An 18,025-nucleotide genomic window follows, 5' to 3' on the forward strand; every position below is an offset into this window, starting at 1 on the left:
CTATTCATAAATCTGGGACTGCACGCCAACCATCTGGATGTCAGGAGCCTTTGAAGCTGTTCACAAAGCAGTGACCCAGTGCTAAGCAGGATCACTCTCCCTTCACATCAGCTGATACAAAACGTCAGATCCCGCTGAGTTCAGGCACTCCAGAATCTGAATTTGGGTGTGCCTAAACACAGCACTAAGCAGCATTGCTCCTCCTAACCAATTAGGAGGGGGTGATCCTTCTTGGCATTGGGCTCAGGAAAGCAATCAGGTGCATCAGCGAGCTTGCTGCAGGGAGCTCTTGAATGCTACTCAAGTCAGCTCTAAAAGTAAGAGGCGGGGAATCTCTTCCCTTCCATTTTAAGCCTGATCTTCCTGTGATGATAGATGATGATAAATAGATAGACAGATGATAGAGATAGATGATAGATAGATAGATAGATGATAGATAGATGATAGATAGATAGATAGATAGATAGATGATAGATAAATAAAATAATCTTTTGTATCTATCTTTCATACAATGCCTTGTGGAGGGCTTGATCTAAAATGTGGAGTAGAATAACTAAATAACTTGCAATTTATCAATTTCCTAATCTTTGAGTGTGCATGGAAAGTGACGACATGGGGGCACAGGTGGCAGGGGAAGAGAGACACTAATGGTATCACATACAAGACCTATGTTTGTCCATTCTTAGCAGGCTCACTCATGTTTCTATTTACATTTATAGTCACGGAAGTGCAGTTTCGGGGAACTTTATTTAGAAGACAGTTCCTCACCAGTTTATTTATTTATTTCATAAAATTTATGCATAACTTGAAAGTAGTTTACAAAATGTTAAAACAATGAAATCAAAGGGGGGGGGGAATACAACCATACTTTAAAACATACAGAAGTTAAAATACTAAAGTAGATCAAAAATTCCTCAACATTCTGAGCATATGAGTAGGCTTGTCTAAACAATAATATTTTTAGCAAGTGCTGAAAAGAGTCTAGTTAAGGTGTCTGCTTGATATCAATAGGCAGGGATATTATAAATTTATATTGATATTATGTTACTATCAAATTATAACTGCCTGTATTGTATAGCCTTACTTACTTGGGGTTGTGGAGTGTGTGTTTGTGTGAAAGACCATCACCAAAGTCTTTCTGTGACTTTGGCTGGAGAGGAAACTATTTTGGAAAAATCTTAGTGGGGAGGAGGTGTATGGACAAGATTACAAGAGCTGAGTGGCTCTTGCATACTTGCTTTTAATTTTAGTCTTCTGCATCTCTCAGTCTCTGCACATTACCGAAATGCTATAACATGATTTTTGCTCACTGTACTTCAAGGGTAGCCAATGTGCTGCCCTCCAGATGTCAGCATGGCCAATGGTCAGGGAAGATGGAAGTTATAGCCTGACGACATCTGGAAGGCACCACATTAGCAACCTCTGCTATGGACATTCCAGCAATCAACTTATTTGTCTCTTATATTGTTCCTATACCAGAATAATTTTTATAGCATATATGGCCTACCTCGTCAGTGAGGCCCAATCAGAAGTAACTGAATCAGTTGCAAAGTTTGTATTAGTGTTGTGCCCATAAAGCCTGCCACATTTTTCTCAACCAACATGCATAAATTAAAGAGGAAAAATGCATTAAAATTATCAATTGAAGAAAATATCAGTGAAATTCACATTTGTGGGGTGCAAAAAGAAAAAATGCACTTGCCTTAGTTTCAAGGTGGTTTCTTTTATTTCATTCTCATTTATTTCATGTATTTCCTTTATTTCATTCCATAAATAATCTATCAGGTGTTCTGTATGCTGTCTTCCTGGGTGCTCAGGTTTCCTGAAAGTCCCATGGCAATTTGAACTAGGTTTTCATGTAGGCATGGGAAAGCTGCCTAATAAGTGCCTGGCAGCTGCAATATCTTTATTTTATTAAAGGAATCAATGCACAGGAGCTCTGTATCCAGTCTCTTTGCTTCCTGTGCTTCAACTAAAGCTCAGTAGAATACCTCCCATGAAGCGTTTTCAGATCAGGAAGCACAGGCAATCAGGGAGGTTGCAGAACACGGGAGAAACATTTAATTGGAAGGAAGAAAAACACACAGCACCCCATGGCCTGCTCACAGTGTTCAAGTAAGCTCAACATCATACCCACCAAAGTTCTAAAGAAATTCTAAAATTCCCTGAGAATGAGACAAACAAGCTGATGCTTTTTCACAGAAGAGAACAATTTTAGAGAATTTGGATGACTAATTTCAGCACTGCACTAGTTTGTATTCCAAGCTGCAAAGCAACCATAAAGCTATAAGCAACTATGTATTGATTTTTTGTCTAATGGGCTTTCCTATATATTTTTTAGTTTCTTTCCCCCTCATATATGTGTATGGACTCAAGTATTTGTTTTCAGAATGTGGAGGTCTGTGGACTATTAATAAATTTGAAGGTAATACCGTGTAAAGTCTAAAACTGCACTGCTAATGCATAATAAAAAGGTACCAAAAGACTTCAGGTAACCCTACAGTATGCAGAACTACAAAACAATGTGTGTGGGGGGGGATTAAGATGGGGACCTCAACATAGCCCCATGCACACAGCTTTACAACTTGTTGGGAGGGGAGAATAGAATGGACTGTCCTGAATAGGACAGATCCAAATAATTGTCTGGATAGGTTCCTTTCCTGATTAACACTGCAGAAGAGCTGGCCAGAGAGATCAATGAAGAAATCAAAAAGTTTAATGCACTGGACAAAGAAGTTCCATGGGGGCAGAGAGAGAGACAGAGACAAGAAGGAAAAAGAAATGAGGGGGGGGGGAAGCCCCTTGGCTAGTGAAGATCACACATGGACAGGGAATGAAGGCTGAACTGTTGCCAAAGGAGAACTGTGTATGTGTGCAGAAATGAAACTAAGCAGCCAGAATGATTACAGAAACCCTTTACATTTCAGATTCATTGCAAGGCTTCATTTGGCTCCACTATTTCTTAGGGATTAGTAAGGGACTAGTAAAATTAAATTCAGGATGTTGGTTCGCAAGGGATGTATGAAAAACCTGTGGATGCAGTTATTGTAGATTTAGGAGCCATGCATATTTGTGACAAGGATTTTATCTAGAAATATTTGAATTATCTAAAAATATTTGAATTTTTGGCCTTCTCTTTAGAGTATAATTTGGCTACTTGCTAGAATTTGCTGGAACTATTTTCTCTGCAGGCATCTTGCTCCTGTTTTCAACCAAAAAAATCATGAATGAAAATGTACAGTCTTAACTTCCACTCATGCACTTAAACCTAATAGCATTTTCCTGAATGTAATGCCTTCCACTGTAGTTACAAAGTGTAATTTATCATCTCTTAGTTTTCTTTATCTAAGCCGAACAGGGTAAAATGTTTTGGTCTCTGCTTGTAAACCTTATTCTGAATTCCTAAAACAATTTTAGTTTTTATTGTGAAGAAGGGTGTGTGTATCTGAACTTTTGACATGGTTTATCTCTGTAGATCATGGCATGAGTATAAGATTGACACAACTCCATCATATACCACATTTTTCCATCTATAAGACACCCCCATGTATAAGACGCCACCTATTTTGGGGGACTCAGATTTAAGAAAACGGGGGGAGATGGCCTAGAGTATAAGACGCCCCTTAATTTTTGAATTTTTTTAAGGGGAAAAAACTAGTCTTATACATGGAAAAATATGGTACTTTGGTGAGCCTGGAATTTCCAGCCTCCTGAAAGGTAGTCAGACATATTCTGAGTTCACCTACATCTAATCTAAAGATTAACACATACAAATTTAGTTGCCAAGTACAGGATACTCAACTCCAATGGGATTCACCCACACAATTGGCAAGGTGATTTGAAGGCAGATAGGAGACAGAGATGACCAGGTTCTGATAACAGCCCATTATCAAAGCCTTTCACCCTTTTGTTAAGCAAACAGGAAGGCCAGTTTTCAGTCCTTTTCTCTCTAGAATGGGCAAGATGAGAAATGGGCAGGAACTCTGGGGAAGAGACAGGAATTGCTTATCTCAAGGCCCCTCCCTTCCCTACTATAAGGCATTAGCTAAAACATTATTAAAACCCCACGAGTTCCAGTAGCTTTCTGCTCCAACAGGACAGTACTTACCCCAGTGCTCCACAAGACTCAGTACACATTTGCTTTGCTTTAAGGATAGGAAGAACAGGAAGAACTTCCTGACAGTAAGAGCTGTTCGACAGTGGAATTTGCTGCCAAGGAGTGTGGTGGAGTCTCCTTCTTTGGAGGTCTTTAAGCAGAGGCTTGACAACCATATGTCAGGAGTGCTCTGATGGTGTTTCCTGCTTGGCAGGGGGTTGGACTCGATGACCCTTGTGGTCTCTTCCAACTCTATGATTCTATGATTCTAGGTATATTTTCCTCCTGTCCCCCTCCCCCTTCACCTATCCACTTCTAGAGTGGGTTTATGGCAAAACAGCCATGCCTATGTTTCTGTTGGCATTTTAGAATAGTTTGAGAATATTTTTAATCAAGCTATGTACATATTGTAGAATTTGCTACCTGCTTAGATTGTAACTTTGCTGTCTGAAGCAGCATTTATACATACCTTGTGTCTCCTAGGGTATATATAAATATACTAAGCTTTCTTTATTCCTCAGTGTGGGAGCTTCTTGTGGGCATTAGGTTAAGGGTTAACACACATCCATAACAAATACACATCACAGCTCCAACAAAAGATCCTAAACCTCTCAGCAGTGTGTATACCTACTGGAGTGCTGGCTGTGCACATGTGAGTCCAAGTAACATTATAAACTAGTACAGCTTATGGCAACCAAAACTAGATACAACTTCCAGAAGTGAGATTGTTGGTGCTTGGAAATAAAGGGTGGCTGTTTCAATATCCTATTACAAGTTACTCAAGTAATACATTGAAATTATATTGCCATTGCCTCAGCTCAGAATGCTGTATGTCTTCTCAATCTTTCTTTGACTTTGCTATGGCTTTTAGCCTGGTGTCTTAGTGAGTTTCATTAACAAAAGCATATTCCTGTCATGGACTGGCTGGATGCAGAGGAATGATGGGAGGAACCAGCTGGGGAACCACCAAGGGAAGAAGGCTCGGAGCCCAGGTATTGGTGGTGGGGCAACAATGAGTGGTCAGAGGGAAAAGACTGGGAAGAGGAATGTGTCAGAAGCTGAAGGGCTTAGTGAGCTGGGAGAGTCTGTGGCAAACAAGCTCCCTTCTCCCTGGTCTGCCCAAACCAGAAGAGACATGAAGTGGGAGAAGCAAAGACAGGCACACAGGCACAGTCTCCAATTGCACTGGAGAGGAGGAGACATAGACAGCTGTGGGGAGTTGAGAAGCTTTAGTCTAGGCAACTGATCCATGGGGCAAGACCTATCAGGGAAAGGTTCCTGTGCTCATTAGACCTGACATTCCACCAAGTCTGTGCAGATGCTGTTCTTGCTAATAAAGAGCAAACTAGCTAATAAAGAACAAAGAGTGCACAGTGTGATTTACAGCTGGCTTGCTCCTGTCACTTCCCTTCTCTAAAACTCTGAATGAAATATGGAATAATATTGGTCTCCCAAGACTGATTCCTAAGGAACTCTAGCAGATTGAAAGGTAGTTATCATGACCCATGACCTGGGGACCTTGCAGTATGTGGTGGCAGTTTGATGAAGTTCTGACAACTCACTTAGGGTGCGAGGTAGTGGGAGGGAATAATAACTAGAGTCTTCTTAGGAGCACTTCCATGTGATATGGAATGACTGAAGGGGACCATCAGGTTTAGCATTTCTATGAGAATATTTTGTTCAACTTTGTATTTATTTTTAAAAAGATTTTAATAGTTTATTACCTTTATTCAGAAAAGCTAATATTGCACAATTATCAGGAAATGCTGAGCCAGCCTGCCAACCCTGAACCAAACAAAAGTAAGGCATAATATTGCTTACATTGGCAGTGTGGCGTGCCAATCTGACAAATTTTAATAATTAATTTTTAAGTTGGAGGGGGTGAGAGAACCAGATGAAAAGGGACCCAGTAGGCTAAGACTGCCAGTGTGATGTGCATAAAAAGCACAGCAGTTGAAAGAAGCTTTTCAAGTTTGAAAGAGGTCAGTGGGGTACCACTGGGAACAAAGATGAGGTGCCCATGGCTTTATTATTATTATTTATAAAAGCCAGCTGGGTGGTGGCACTAAAAGCAAAGTTTCTATCTTTACAAAAATTGATAGGCACAGTTGAAAGGAAAGACATCTAAATTGAAAATGAGTAAAATCACTCAGTGTACCGTCTGATATACAATCTGTTAAATGGTGAATGGATACACGTAGAAATAATCATGATTATTAGACGAGACACATGAAGAGCAAGGATATTTGCCAAATGAAAAGGTGTTAAACTTATAATATTCCCAGCGGCAATACAAGAAACACAATATAAGCCAATGGGAGGCTGTATAGATAAATAGATATAGCATATGGACAGCAATAAGAAATTATGGAGTATATTTACCATCAATCAGAGTCACTGTGAGTAAATGGGATTGTGCCAGGAAGACTTTCTCACATAGAGACAGGGAAATATTAACACCAGCCTAAGAACTGTAGCCAGGAATTAGCTTCCCACTGATCTTAGCTTAGTTACAAGAAGCTTCACATCATTCTAGTACTTCAGCTGAAAAACTGAATTTATAATACTTCTACCTCACCATTCCTCCAAGAAGCTTTGTGTGGCATAGTGTTTCCAACCCCAACTTGCATTTTTATCTTCACAATAACCTTGTTAGGCAGGCTAGGCTGATAGATAGTTAAATGTCCAAAGCTACCTAGTAGGTTTGGGGCCTCAATACATATTTGAATGCAGCTTTCCCCAGGTCTAATCAAACATTCTAAAGACAGTATAACACACTGGCCCTGTTATTTAATATTTCCATTCTTCTGTTGCATGAGCTAAACTGTTATCAGACCTGCTCTTCTGAAATATGGGTGCATGTTTTGGTGTGTCTATCACAAGCCCCTATTGTATTCTATTCATCTAAGTTACCTTTCCTCCCTTTCCCCATGTCTACAGCACTTAGCCCCATTAATTTCTCAAGATTTTTAATGCACTGTATGGAAGAATGAGTGCACAATCACACATTAATAGCGCATCAAGGGTGGTGGCACTAAGGAACAAGGTAGTCTCTCAGCCCCACATAAATGATTGCATTTGCTATAGCAACACTATAACAATAAATACCTAACTAGAGTGTACATTTTACTCCATACTTTTATTAACTGGAACATTTAAGATTCGGAATGTTTCTCTTACTTATCATCATTGCAAACAGCTACTACAAAGTACTTGAAAAGAATGAAGAGCAGTGAGGAGTGTTACTTAGGATTCATACAAGCATTATGACAAATCCATTTTCTACCTCTGACACACAGGGAGCTGCTAAAGCAAAGCATTTCAAAAGTTTTCTGAAAACTGTAGAGTTCAAGAGATGTCTAAGATTTTCCTCAGATTTAATAGCATTTATTGATTCAGAGCTATGAACTTGGGTCTAAGCAAGATTTTGTTGTTGGTTTTTTTTTACAGGTTATGTTATTGCAATTGTAACCACAGTCTTCTTGAATCCTGCTATGACCTTTTGTTTCATTCTACTACTGTATGCTTTTGGTAAACATGGAGTAGGTCTTCCACCTTGTTGTTCCCCCTGCCCCCCTCCCAAAAAAAGACGGGCGGGTGGGAGAGTTTGGCAGTGAACTTGGGAGTTTATAAGCACACAACTTGCAGTGGTGTTAATACAATTCTTTAAGAGTTCTGTAACTTAACTGTAAAGTTCTGGAACTTACTAAATTTAAAGGCACTTTCTGTCGCCTCAGGGACATAGCTGTGTGATCTCCAAATGTATCTCACACAGGGAAGCTCAAGGAAGACTCCAACCAATGCCAGAGTTCTCTTCAAAAGTGCTGAACATTGGGATGTTTAGAGGAAGGGTTGCAGCTTAGTAGTAGAGCATATTATTTGCATAGGTTTAAGGTTCAAACTCCAGGTAGGTCTGGGAAAGAACTTTGTCTGAAATCCCGGAGAACCTTTAGCTCCACAATATTGAGCTAGATGGATAAGCTAGATGGTTAGGAAGGCATCTTTCTATGCTGTTTCTATGCTACTTCAGGTGAAAGGTTTCACAACAGACCAGCTCAAAAAAGCTTCATGAAGCTAACCTTGACAATGTGTACCTTCAGGGCTGTTTTAAGCATATGCGGCGCTGGGGTGCAAAGATCCGCCTGCCCCCCCCCCAGGTTGCCCAGTCCCAGGTGCACAGAAGGGCAGAGTCAGCTGGCCGCCCCAGCATCTCGCTGGCTTGGTCACCTCCAAACTCGCGGTACAGAGCCGCCTGCAGCAGAAGAGCCTGCTGCAGTGCTCTGACCGACAGGCAGGCTCTTCCCCGGACTCAACTCTCGGGCCCTGAACTCTTGACCTGGCACCCCTGAGAGCCCAACATCCGAGTGCCCCGCACCCCTAGCGCCTATGGGCAATATGGCTCTGAGTACCTTACTCATTTACCCAGACACCACTGGGTAAATGAAGCTTCCTAAACCAGTCTCTTTGAGGATGGTCTCACAAATTATAAGTCCCTCATGTGCAAGGTGGGGAAATTTCCCTGAGACTTCATGTGTATGCTAGGCTCGACTCCCCAGGTTTTGAATGTACCATAATCTCCAAGGGCTATTCAGACTTCCCCCAAAAGGTGTTAATGAATAAGTGTGTGTCAATCTGAACTTTTTCTATGGTTTCTATTACTGTAGATCGTGGCATGAGTAAAGGTTTGCATAAATTACTATGACACGAGATCAAGGTGTATATGTAGTTGCTGCCTGCTTAATTTATATACTGTATTCTGTCACTTTCATTTGATGTAATAAACCAATATTTCTTTATTTCTTTTGTATGAGAACTACTTGTGGCTATAAAGGGTAAACACATGTTCATAAGGAATGCATGCCATAACTCTAGCAAAAGATCCTAAACCTCTTGGGAGAGTGTGTATGGAGACAATGAATACAAAGAGTACTGGACACACATGTGGGTTCAGACACATATATTTTAACATGCTCTCTAGATGGATTACAGCTCTCATCAAACCCAGCCAATATGGCCAGTGACAATGAAAGTTGTTGATTCATTAGGGATGGGCAAAAAGTATCCAGCCCATCCAGCCCGGGGAACAATTTGTTCAGAATAAGTTTGGTTAGGATCATCATTTAAGCAGCTCCTGGAGACTGAAGACCCTGCTGCAATCTTTATGCAGTTAACAGGACCCTAATAGCCTATCCAGTACCACAGTTTGCCCAAGCATTCTAAGGCATACTTTCACTATTGACAATGGGGAGAAGGAAAACCATATGGCTAAAGACAGAAAAAAATCCTGAGGTGCACATCTCCTGTCAGAAAACAGGTACACATGTAGAATTAAGCAAGTAATTTGTAAAGAAACAGCTAGTTTTTGCCCAACAGTGGCTTAAACCAGCCGTGATGCTATAAAAACAATGTGTTTGGTGGGTATGGGTGCCTGGGATATTTCTTATTTGCAAACTCAGTGTTTTGTTTTTTAAAAATGCAGATCAAGATAGAAACTGGATGCAAATTAAGTGTATGTGTGTGTGTTTTAAAAAAATGCAGATCAAGATAGAAACTGGATGGAACACACTTATGTGAATAAACATGCAAAACTGACATGGTCTAGAAATAGAGAGATCCATCCAACTCTAAAAGCAAGTAACAATTAAATAGACTTTTGTGTGCTAGGTTGCCACAATAGAAATAAAAAATAACATGCAGTTCTGTATAGCACTTCCACTAGGTTTCTTGTAACACAGTTACTGCTCCCTATCACAATCATTCCCAAGCATACCATCTGATAATTTCTAGAAAGGGAAAATAACTATGCTGCTGAAATAATCAATACTGTAAAAAGCCCTGGTTTATTTCTCCATTCAGAATTATCTAATGAAGTATAAGCAGTCCAAGTGGGGAATGTTAGCAATAATGTACGTTGAGAAGGGCAGGTACCTATATTAAATCTTTTCACCTGCATTAGTCAATTAGTGAGGTTCATAGTTTGTTGCTGGATCTTTTAATAATAATTAACAAGCCATCCAATACTCTATTGATTTCACTGAATCTACATTAACAGCACAATACTATACATGTCTACTTAGAAGTAGGTACAGGATTAAAGTCTTAATTTCTTGAATAAAAACTCTGCAAAGTTAGGAAACATAATATTTTCCCCTAAGCTTGTTTGCCAGTTTCCTGCAGAGCTATGAGCAAAATCTCCTAATTCCACCCCCAATCCGAGGCTTGTATGCAGGGAGGGCCTGTCCCCATCTGATGTCACTGAATATCTAGATGTAGTGCAAGAATACCATTTTAGCCACATAAATGGGCTGCTGTCATGTCTGATCGAGGGAGAATCCCCTTTATTACAAAAAACACACATCTCTCATTCACTCCTTTATAGAGACTTCCTCCCTTTTCTCCCTCTCCACCCCTATCAGGATGATAGAAGCTTTGTTTATGGAAAATTCTCACTACCACAAGTGAATTATATTATAAGATTATTTCATATTATTCCTGGAAATAATGGTGCTTGCCATAGTTTTTGTGTTAGGTTCACGCTTTTCAATCCTTTCTACAATTTTACTGGCTTTCATTTCCCCCCATTATTATCCACAGTGTCATTTTTATGCAGATGATATCCAGATTTATTTATTTGATTTTTTTTAAAAAAAATAAGCCTTTGACAAACAGAGCAGTCCTGTCTGATTGATGTTAAAAACTGAACAGCTCAGAAACTGCATGATAATACAAATAAGATAGATACCATGAACTGGGGCTCTTTTTGCAATCTAATTATTCTAACTTGGCAGCAATCTCTTACAAACAGAAGAAGTTTTATATTTTGAGATAGGATTTGTCGTTCAGAAATTCACGAGAACTTTGAATTATTTTCAGATAAAGACACGGTGAATAATTATATAGCTCAATTTCAAAATGATGAAAAATACTCATCTTCAGTTTTGCAAGCAAAGCATGCAAATTCAATAAATATATGCAGATCTATCTAATCTGCATAATTAATTGCAATCACAGTGGGATGTGTACTGCAAAGCCATGCAGCGTAAATCAAGAATGAAAGTGAAAACTCACCTTTAGCTTTGCTCTTTGTAGCAGCCACTGGGACCAAGGAAAAGATTGCAAGAGGAGAAGAGAACAGATAGGTTAGTCAGAAGCTCTGACTGAGAATACAAAGAAAGTTTCACTATTGAGTCGAACAAAACCCAAATTCAAGAATCTGGTCTACTTATTTAGATCAGCTGGTATGATTTTTCCTGACCTATACCCTGCCAAGACAAACAAATTCAGTATTTTGAAATGCCCGTCAACGCCAGTTGTTCGAAAATAGATAATGGCAAAGGCATTTACTATTAGCCACAAATTATACTGTCAAAACAATTTGTAAAACAAAAAATAAAAATAAATCTAAGGATGCCAAGATCTGTAGTACATCAATCAAACTTTCATATTGATCAGAATCAAATGGTTCCTTTAACAAATGTTTTCTTCCTTTCATTTAATTATTAAGAAAAAATAATAATAAAGTGTGCATTTTATAGTAAGGTTTCAAACATGATAGAACTCCAGGCAATTTGTTAGGAACTGGCCCAATGGTCCAAGTTCCGGGTTAATTGAACTGTGCCCTAGATTTTCTTCTCCTCCATATTTTTTAAAAGGGTATTTAAAAAAGAAGAAATCCTTTGTTCCTGGGTACCTGGGCACATTACAAAATGCAGTGTTGGGAAAACTTTAGCCACCCACTATCTTAATTGTCCAAATTTCTGTAATAGGTCTGTCCCCCTAGTCCTTTAAGTACCTAGTAATACCCTTGTAGAACAGTATTTGGGCAGGATTTATGAGACCACCTGCTGACATCTAGAAAATATACCTTTCATTCTTCAAATCACACTTATTCAAGTCTTTTAGTTTACAAAGCGTTGAGAAAGAACATAGACACTTTCAACTATGTTGCTTCCCCCAAGTTGAATCTGATCAGCCATGTTTGTCATATGATCTGGTGCAAAGGCAAGCACAATGCATGTCAGAGGACAAGAAACCCTAAAACCTATCCATATTTTAAATAAGATTATTTTTGGTGGTGATTTAAGTCATAGATTGTTTTTATTTAGGACTTAGCTATGGTAGGTTTGACTAATGAGCTTTTTTCTGGAAAGGTGGGCCACACAAGTCATATACACAGACATTATGGGAAAAAGGAAATATAAAATAAAATACTCAGTACAGTGGAACCTCGGATTAAGAACTTAATTCGTTCTGGAGGTCCATTCTTAACCTGAAACTGTTCTTAACCTGAGGTACTACTTTAGCTAATGGGGCCTCCTGCTGCTGCTGCGCCACCGACACGATTTCTGTCCTCATCCTGAAGCAAAGTTCTTAACCTGAGGTACTATTTCTGGGTTAGTGGAGTCTGTAACCTGAAGCGTCTGTAACCCGTGGTACAACTGTAGGTCTTTTAAACTCTCTAAAAGAACTCTCTCACATGCACCCAGTGGCGGAGAGCAGGAGTGGGTGGGCTGGCGTGCGTCCTGGGGGTGTGGCATCCAGCGCGGGCAGGGGGGACAGCTGTGATAGCACCCCACTGGGATCGCGCTGCTGGGGGCGGTGTGCTTCCCCCGCACTCCTCTTCCTCTGCCAGTGCATGTACCAATGGGGCCGAATGCTGCACCCAACTTATGGCTTATCACTTTGGTCAAGGAATTGCATTTATTTTGTATAATGAGTAACATAGTATTCACTAGAAAAAAGTGCTTATAGTATCTGTGGTGTGGTCATAACTTATGTCAGTAATGTATGAAGCTCTCATTACATAGAACTGAATGATCAGTAGGGACCTAACAGACTTTTGTTTCTTGTATCCCAGCATCAGTGACAGGCAGAGTATAGGGCGCCACAGAAATTTGAGACCCCAAGGTCCGCCACTGCATGGATTCAACCTATTGTTACAAGCATGCTCTTTTCTGTAGTCCCAGGTGATGTTTTGAGGAACGATTTTGCTAAATTCTACCAGCTTGTATGTGGACTGCACTACACAAAATGAAATAAATAAATCTAGTTTAGGAGTTTCAGCTAGGGCAGTGCTTATCAAACCATCTTATGTGCTGGATAGCAATTCCCACGCCACAATGTGTTAGGGACTGGCATCATTTTTGGTCCCTGAAGCATCCCACCTAACCTAGAGTGTAGTAGAGTCACCACAGATCGGCAGCCAATGGTTTGTGGACTGGAACTAGTCCACGGACCACCAATTTGAGTAGCACTGAATGAGGGCACTTACGTGTTAATGGCAGATGTTGTGCTAAATCTGTCCTCTACTATCTCAAATGTTTTATTTCTCTGCAAAAGAGGCTTCCATTTTTCTGCTCCGTTATTGGGGCATGGAATGTCATTAGAAATTAGGCAGATTTGGGGTTTTGAGCTAATCTTATTGTTGTGGGGAGGCCAAGTATGATGTATGTGTTTTCTTTCCAGTAAGCATTTCTGTAGCACTCTGCAGCTTCCCTGGCTGCCCACTGTTCTTGATCTGAAAAAGTCCCTTGGGAGGTTTTATCTCATTATGGGTTGCATTCAACATAGCACTAAGGTGATCACTCCATCAACTGCAAGTATTTCTCCTTACAATTGAAGAATCTGCCCTTCTCCTTTCTCCACACATCCTCTAAATCTGTTCTGGGGCTTCCCTCAACTCTCCAAAGCAGATTACGGGATGGTGTGGTGCACAGGTGCAGATATATCCCCCTGTGCTAGCACTAATCCCTGAGCTAGCCTAAGAATTCCATTGAACACCACCTTATTTATTCCCTGGAGCTTTAACTGAAATGCTCATACCTGGAAAGAGTGAAGATTGTGCACCACTGGTGAGACTATATAGAATGAAAGGACATTCACAAACATCACTCAGCCAACACAAAAGTAAGGCAATTACATAAAAACAAACAAACTTGTACCCCACTCATGAGATTTATTGGGTGGAATTTTATTTTTATTTTTTTAATTCTCTTTGATAATTTTCAACTGCTATTTCTACTTTCATTAATTGATGGACAGTGTTTAAAAATGCAGGATTTTTTTGTCACAGTATTACTGGTTCTACAGGAAAATCAGGATTACAAGTCGCTTGCTTTCAAAGTGCAGCTATGCATTCCTGTAACACGGAGGAAACAGAAGTACTACTGTATATTTAAACTGTGTTTTAGTATTGAAATACTACTAAAGTATGAACACTGCAGCAACAGAAGACCCTTTCAGAGCTCTCTGATTGCAAACCTTTCATACCATAATCCTTTACTCAGAAGTTAGCTCCACTGAGTTCAATGAGACTTACTTCCAGATGAAGGAGCGTGGGATTGCAGCTTCACTATACATCTTGCTTCTAGGCTAACCCTTCCACATAATTGCAAGTGCAAGGGTGGTGCTTTAGTACAATCCTCTGTTTGTGAAACCTGAATGCACGTTCAGCATAGGATTCTGCCATTTTATGATAATGTCAACATAATGTCATGCTTGGTGAATTGTGTCATGACATGTAGAGTATATGTTTGTGTCCAAAAAAAAGAGGATAAAATATGAAGCTTTGGAAACGCTTGACCTGAATGTCGGACATTATCCATGAATAAAGGAAACACAAAAGAAAGATTGCAAATATAACTGGAATTAGGCCAGGTAACAAGGCTTGTTAGCCCAATTATAATTCTCTGCATATTCAGTCTAAATGAACATTACTGTCATCTCTGCCATATAAATGTCATGTTCAATACTTGAAAATGTTTCAATTGATGGGCTGGTCAAACTGCAATTCAACTGTCAAAATTCACAGAGCAATCTAATTAGCAAGAAATGGTAATTAAAAATGTTTTTTTTGCTGCAGAAATTGCTGATTTACATCAGGCCTCCACCCATATGATGTGTAAACAAGGAGACATTTTCACTGAAAACATTTAGAAACCTTTTTTCCACTGTTAAAAAAAGAAAGAAAAAATATGTTTCCCATTAGCCTTCTTAGAATCCTGTTTGTGCAATGAACTTTTTCTGCTGTGTGCAGATGTTATGGTATCCATTACAGTTTTGTAAATATGAAACCATGAAATTGTCAGGTTGATGTCATAGGTGTACAGGTGTATTTGAATGGTTGACATATTTCAATGCAATTTCACTTTCATTTTATTAATCACTGCGTTACTGAAATTACTACGGATTACTAATATATTAATTAGATGGGAGGCGGAAGAAATTTATTGCTGTATAACACATTTGATGACTGGAGGATGCTAAATTTTGAATACTCTTCAAATATATCTCCACCCTTGTGTCTTCCAATATATATATCAACTAGAATTACGATATATTTGTGTAGAAAACTGCCATACCTGTGAGGATGACAAAAGAACAGGAGTCTCAAAATGGGAGTTTATTTTCCTTCATTTCACTCTTGAAGCTCATATTCTCATCCATATTTATTTACCACGTTGTGCTCTTATAGTCATTGCAATGTGCAAGCTTGTATGTGGTGTAGTGGTTAGAATGGCAGACTATGACCTGTGAGACGAGGGTTCAAATCCCCATTCAGCCATGAAGCTCGTTGGGTGATCTTGGGCGAGTCACTATCTCTCAACCTAATTAACTCACAGGGGAGGTAGCATGTGTGCCACCTTGAAATCCTTGGAGAAAAGTTGACATATACATGCTAGCATGAATTGGATGTCTTGGATGGCAATCTGTCATGGTTGCTTTAGTTGAGATTTCTGCATTGCAGGGAGTTGGAATAGGTGACCCTTGGAGTACCTTCCAACTCTAAGATTCTGTGACTTATTTAAAGGAGACTATCTGAATTTGTTGGACTACCCAAGAGAGAATGAGAACTTTAAGTGGCTAGATAGCAATGCAAATCAGAGGAAATATATACCTTTCATAAACAGGTTCTCGGTATTCCTAAACTGTTTAGAATTAATTTGTTTATTTGAAACATTTAGATATCATTCTAAATGTTTCATTTGATTCAGATCTTACTCATCATAACAAATATAATGATAAAATGTTTGAAACACATTTAAATGTTATAAATGGGGAATGTCTGTAAATAAGAAATCTTTTTTTTCTTTCAGTAATGGACCTGAGGTCCATCACTAAAAAAATATTGCAATCTCAGTGTCAGGCAATCCCTTTAAGGCTGCAAACATGCAACACATTATTCAGACTTGCATATAGTCTGATGCATATATAAGAATAAGGAGAATTACTTTGTTCTGTCCTGACAAATTGCATTCAACAGTGGAATTATTCCACTCATATCTCCGAGTATTACCTGGGAGGAAGCCTCACTGAACTCAGCTGAGCTTATTTTTGAGTAGAAATGTACATAATTATGCTATTTTCCTGATTTAGTTATCCAGTCAAACATTATCCAGTCAAACATGGCAGCAATTCCATCACCACCAATGTCACTATCTTCTAACTTTGAATTTTAACATTTTGCAATAGTGTACAGGGGCTGTTTAACAGTACTGTTTTAAGACATTGCTTTCATTAGTATATCACTCATATACTATGACACTCACATACTCACACAGGACCTTCACCACCCTCACTGGTTCTGATTTGAAGAAGAGGTTGAGCTGAGTATCGTCTGCAAACTGATGAACACCCAGTCCAAACCCCCTGATTATCTTTCCCAGTGGCTTCATGTTCAAAAGCATGGGGGAGAGGACAGAGCCCCAAGGCACCCCACAAGTGAGAGCCCAGGGGCCTGAACACTCATCCCCCAACACCACTCTCTGGACATGGTCCAGGAGGAAGGAGCGGAACCACTGTATAACAGTGCCCCCAGCTCCCAACACCCCTAGACAGTCCAGAAGGATGTTATGGTTGATGGTATCAAAGGCCTCTGAGAGATGCAGCGGAACTAGGAAACAGCTTTCACCTTTGTCTCTAGTCCGCTGGAGATCATCGACCAGCGCAACCGAGGCAGTTTCAGTCCCATGATGAGGCCTGAATCCCGCTTGGGAGGGATCCAAATGGTCTGCATCCTCCAGGCATACTTGGAGTTGTTCAGGGACCACCACACAATCACCTTGCCCAAGAATGGAAGATTTGAGACTGGGCAATCGTTGGCCATATTGGCCGGGTCCAAAGATGTTTTTTTAAGAAGCAGTTTAATAACCACCTATTTCAGTGGGTCTGGGAAGGCTCCCTTACAGAGAGAAGCATTCACCACCCCACGGAGCCCATCTCGCTTTTATGAGCCAGGAAGGGCAAGGATCAAGGAGACAGGTGGTTGGTTTAACTCATCCAAGCAGCCGTTCTACATCCTCGAAGCTGCTATCTGATTCCCATTTACCTGGAGTGCAAGCCTCTTAAATGCAATAATGTACTACTGAGTAGGCATGCATGGATGTTTGCAGACCATTTTACAGTGTATTTTATTTTATGCAACACAATGCTTTCACTTTACATTTCCCTCCAACCTTCCTCTGAATTTTCATACATCCTTATTGCAATTTATCAGATCACACCCCCCTGCAAACCAATTAGAATTGTATTCCACAATCTTTTTGTCAGTTTTTGATTTACTTTAAGTTGGTCTCACTGCCAAGTGCACTAGTTCTATTTGCAATGTTTTGCCATTTATCTTTAGAATACAAAAGCAGGCCTTGGTTCACTTTCTAATTCACTAGACTGTTGTTGTTTTTAACTCACTTGACTGCTTTCCTTTTCTTTTCCCCCAAAGAAAGTTGCACGTGATTTGAAATAATTGAGTTATACAGAGTTGACTGTGTAGTGAATATGGAAGTCCTTCAATGCACACAAAGTCTGTGTATGTCGGAGGTTGCATGACTGCAAAGGGAGTCATGTTTTGGGAACTATATATATATATTTAATTGAAATCCATCTTTTATAGTAGTAGTGATTTCATTTTAAAAAGCTAAATCATTTCTAGTT

At 39.7% G+C, this 18,025-nt stretch overlaps 1 protein-coding gene across 5 annotated transcripts in view; it reads right to left on the reverse strand.

Moving 5' to 3' along the window:
* CADM2 (cell adhesion molecule 2) overlaps positions 1-18,025 on the reverse strand; it is a 359,857-nt gene that overhangs the window by 160,832 nt on the left and 181,000 nt on the right. For 3 of the 5 annotated variants that reach the window (XM_083439262.1, XM_083439261.1, XM_083439259.1), the window contains exon 2: positions 11,165-11,191. The exons of the other annotated variants lie outside the window; for them this stretch is intronic. In XM_083439262.1, coding sequence (XP_083295388.1) covers positions 11,165-11,191 — 27 coding nt within the window. The remainder of the gene's footprint in view (positions 1-11,164; positions 11,192-18,025) is intronic. 5 annotated transcript variants of the gene reach the window in all.

Source organism: Podarcis tiliguerta (genome assembly GCF_965153285.1).
Source record: "Podarcis tiliguerta genome assembly, chromosome: 4".
Taxonomy (NCBI): domain Eukaryota; kingdom Metazoa; phylum Chordata; class Lepidosauria; order Squamata; family Lacertidae; genus Podarcis; species Podarcis tiliguerta.